A 4,375-nucleotide genomic window follows, 5' to 3' on the forward strand; every position below is an offset into this window, starting at 1 on the left:
TATCAGGGAAGGGTCCCAGGCACGGGTCGAGTCGTGCCTCTTCCTCCGCTCCGAGGGCACGTGGTCCTGCAGGGAGGGGAAGGCAGAAAAAGGTGTTTTGTAGGAGTGGCAAAGCCACCAAGCACTAGCTGCTCGGTGTCACCGCCTGCACGGGGTGAAACTCCAAACTGAGCACCCCTTCTCAGGGAGGGGAGGCTCACAGCCCCCACCCCACAAACGTGTGCGTTTGTGTTTTACACGCAGGAATTTAATGGTGCTGAGAGCAGGGCTGATGGCAGCTCTCCATTTGCCTTTCGAGCCCGGTGGCCGGCAGAACGGGACGTACCGCAGCAGCGAGGATGGCGGTGCAGCGCTCCCCCAAGGCCAGGACCCCCTCCTGAAGATGATGCCGCTTCAATTTCTTGGCCAGCGACTTCAAACCTCGTTTTATTTTGGCAGCTGAACCCGCCGGGCCGTAATACTGCCAGATTGGAGACCTGTGTGATGGAAAGAGCCGGGGTGCGTGGGTGGGTGGGTTTGCACCTTGTGCCAGCACAAGATGCTCAGGGCAGCGACCGGGACAAGGGCTTGGAAAGCAACCCCGTAGCCGGGAGGGAAGGATCAGCTTACCCCAGGAGGGCCGTGTCCGGCAGCACCCGGGCCTGCCCTGCGAGCTGGCTGCCCATGTGCCTGTGGGCAGCCGCGACGTCTGGGCTGACACAGAGGAGGTACCGCAGGGGCACCGCGGCTCTCCCCGCCGGCGTTTCCAGGCAGAAATGCCTGTTGCTCTCCAGTGAGAGGAAGAGAGGCACGTCAGGTGCCACTGTCACCGTCACTCCTTTGGGGAGAGAAGAAGAAAACGGTGTCGCAGCAAGTGCATGGCTCCGTGCTGGTGGGCAGCCGCGACGTCTGGGCTGACACAGAGGAGGTACCGCAGGGGCACCGCGGCTCTCCCCGCCGGCGTTTCCAGGCAGAAATGCCTGTTGCTCTCCAGTGAGAGGAAGAGAGGCACGTCAGGTGCCACTGTCACCGTCACTCCTTTGGGGAGAGAAGAAGAAAACGGTGTCGCAGCAAGTGCATGGCTCCTCTCAGTTCTCACACTGGTGGGACAGGGATGCATGGGGCAGAGCCTAACTAGTACCAGGACCTCCCAGATTGATCCCAGCCACAAATCCAGCCATGCGAGCAAATCCCCGCTCTCTGCTTCCGCTATTCCCTTTTAACCACCAAAAGGCCTTTCAAGGGCTGGATTTGCTCCATTTCTTGCCTTTTTGCTTTGCATTCAGCTTAGGCAGCAGCTCCAGCTTCATCAATGCAGGGCAGCTGCAGATCAATTGATTAATTTGGGGGAATATCTGAAGTCTGGCGTTCTGCAGAATAATCCAAATATCCACCCAAAAATGACAGCAGCAAGCAAACTCATGCCCGCATCCAGCATCCCATAGCAGTGTCAGGGACACGTGAGCTCAGGGTGAAGCCACTTGAGTGGAGCTAGAGGATGCGGCAGTGGACACAGATCTCTGCTTTAAAAAAAAGTAAAAGACACACCAAGAGCATGCGATTTCCCTGGGGAGACTTGGCCCAACCCCATCCTCTCAGGCGCTGACTTGTAAATGCAGCTTAGGTGCGCTGAGGTTTAATATCATGGCCTTTTCCACAGGGATGAGGCAGTGTGGGATCCGTCCCTCCTGTCCTGCTGCCAGTTGTCATTACATTCGTAGGATATTTTAATCTTGGAGACATCTACTCTGCTCTTAAACTAGTTGCTTTATAGATGAGGAGAGGGATGGAGAAACACAGGGATTAAAGCAATAGGACATTGGATGGGGAAGGATACAATTACCTGTCGAGCCTAAAAAGTATCTCTCCAAAACAGGCCCGTAGCCAACAGGGTTTTTGCTGAAGTCGCCGCTAACGAAGGGCTGTGCGTGGCTCTCGGCGCTGTTGAGCGGCCAGCGCTGGGCACGGATGCTCGCCCCTCCATACCAGGAGACGTTGGCCATGGAGAAGCAATCCTGCAGCCAAAAGAGCATCATCAGATGGCGAGAAACGCCTCGGGGTGAGGATGAACGTGTGCATAGTTGCATTTTCAGAGGCAAAACCCCTGCGTGTTATTCCAGTGTTGTCAGAGCAGTCATGGGACAGGTCTTTTCCCAGGAAGAAAAATCCCAACCCCCTGAGATTTAGGTGTTTTATGTAAAAAGCAGCGGGTGCTCACTCTTTGCTTTCCGCATCTGACCCGGTAGAAGATACTCAGGTTTAAGTTTTTCCTCCACAAGAACAAGAGCTGGGCTTCCAGGTACAAAAAAAAAAGCTGAAGTTCTGTCTAACTGCTTGATTTCTCAGCCTGCAGTTTATTAAAGTTATCAAATGGTGTAAGAGTAGGAAGAGAGAAAAAATTGTAGCAAGAGTCAGTAGCGCAAGTTATGCGCTTTGTTTACCTTGAAGAACAAGAGGAGGCTTAACTTGCTAATTAAAGCCAAAGACAACAATTTTTCTTCTTCTTCCCCCTTATATATCTGCCTGTGTTGAACATGCAGCCAGGTGGAAGAATGTAAAAATCCCACTGCGGGAATAAAAACTCTATACCTTAAAAATTATGGTTTCCTTTAAAATAAAAAAAAACACCACAAGAAATCGTCCTCAAAGCCTGCCACTTTTCCTGCCAGTTTTAGATAGATGAACTTAAATAAAATTGCTATGAAGCAGCCTGGTGATCCAGAGGTAACACCCCCGCGTGGCACCCCGCACCTTGGAGAGCCCACCTGGTTACATTCCTGCACCCAGCCACAGTTACCAAAAATTAATGGGTTTTTGAGTTGCTGGTGAAGAGATGCTGAAAACTGTTTAAGCGAAGAGGCTTCACAGGTGGGTGTCACTGCAGGACAAGGGTGACGGTGGAGGCGGAAAATTCGAGGCAGCAGCTTTAAAATGCAGCAACAGTGCTTTCACAAACCCAGCTTGGAGAAAATCTGGGTTTGTTGGGGTTTTTTTGTTTGTTTTGTTTTTTTTTTTTTTTTAAAAAAAAAATCTCTCCTAGTTGCTTTCTGCAGTGTTTCTGAGGTGAATTTACAACCTGAATTTGTGGCTGTCCCCAGTTGCGTGCAACGCAGGGAGATTTTAACCCCGCCATGAGTGCTCATCTCAAGAGCGCTGCAGCGTCCCCGGGGTGACTTGTGGGTTTTCCGCTCTCCCCCAAGGCAAAGCCTCCCTCTTCCCTGAGGGCTGATAATAAAAAGTACTTCCCTCAGCGAGAGTAAGTCAGTTTGGGCATTTGGAGCACTTCTCATAGGGCTGGCAGGGCAGCGGAGCAATGAGCCATCTCCAAAAGCTGCTGGTCCCGGGGAACATCCCCATCCTTGACCCACCTCCCTTCAGAAACCATCAACTTTCGCTTCAAAGCGCTAAAACTTTCCCCTTTCTGCCAAAGCGTGGGATCAGCAGGACTTAGTATCCCGCGTGACTTCACATGCGGGGATGGGCTTCCCTGAAAGCCTGGGGATTTGGGGCTGCGGAGGGAGGCTGGGACGGGCAGAGAGGGACCCAACGACCTCCCAACTCAACTCAACGTACTACTTCTCACTCCAACCCCAATCCCGAGGCTCAGGCAGCGCTCCTGGAGCCCTGAGCTTGTTTCTGCTGTGGGGGCAGAGAGAGGTTAAAGTTTCACTAAGGGTTGGGGAGAGGAGATGTAAATTATTAAAGTGGAAACCCTGGAGGCTCAGTATAGCTGTACCAGGTGTCAGCTGAACTAGTTACACCAGCTGGGAAAGAGCGGGTAAAAAATGCCTATTCTTAACTCTTAAATTTGGCTGGATCATATTTTCCAATAGTTTGGGTTTTGGTTGGTTTTTTCTTTCTTAAATGGGAAAACACCTATTCTATCTTGCTCGTCCTCTCAACCGCCCCGAATTGATGTCAGCAAAGGAAAACCAGCCCCACGCGCAGCGGTTTTGTTCAGTCAACAACTTCCACCAGCCGAAAACGATGTCAACAGGTGATTTACGGCTAAAGGGGAAAAATTCCCCATACCCACAGGATCCCACCCCGCTCCCTCGCCTGTCCTGAGGGCTCCCCACAACATGGTCTGACGGGGTTTTTCTTTCTCCTCCCTAAGGCTTGCTTGCAGAGTCTGCTTTTATTTAACTGAGGGAAAAAACTGGGAATGATACAAAAAAAGAGCCCCCATAAATTTTTGCAGCCGCAGACATGGATTAATCCCATCCCGAGAGAGCTGCCACATTGTGTCTGTGGTTGGAAGAGACCTTTCTGAGCTCCTTGCTTTTTTCGCCAACATTGTGATCTTAAGCAGTTATTTATGCAGTCTCTATATAAACATGTTTCTCCCACCCTGGCGTTACCAATGCAGCACTGGGAAGAGGCGGCCGCGGCCCCT

At 51.7% G+C, this 4,375-nt stretch overlaps 1 protein-coding gene across 1 annotated transcript in view; it reads right to left on the minus strand.

Annotated features, from left to right (window-relative positions):
• The window catches only part of LOC103925267 (SITS-binding protein-like), a 23,955-nt gene that overhangs the window by 10,199 nt on the left and 9,381 nt on the right, over window positions 1-4,375 (minus strand). The window contains exons 2-5 of the mRNA XM_009333966.1: window positions 1,823-1,994; window positions 610-817; window positions 326-476; window positions 1-66 (exon numbers count right to left, since the gene is read on the minus strand). Coding sequence (XP_009332241.1) covers window positions 1-66; window positions 326-476; window positions 610-817; window positions 1,823-1,994 — 597 coding nt within the window. The remainder of the gene's footprint in view (window positions 67-325; window positions 477-609; window positions 818-1,822; window positions 1,995-4,375) is intronic.

This window comes from Pygoscelis adeliae, unplaced genomic scaffold, assembly GCF_000699105.1.
Source record: "Pygoscelis adeliae isolate BGI_AS28 unplaced genomic scaffold, ASM69910v1 Scaffold420, whole genome shotgun sequence".
Lineage (NCBI taxonomy): Eukaryota > Metazoa > Chordata > Aves > Sphenisciformes > Spheniscidae > Pygoscelis > Pygoscelis adeliae.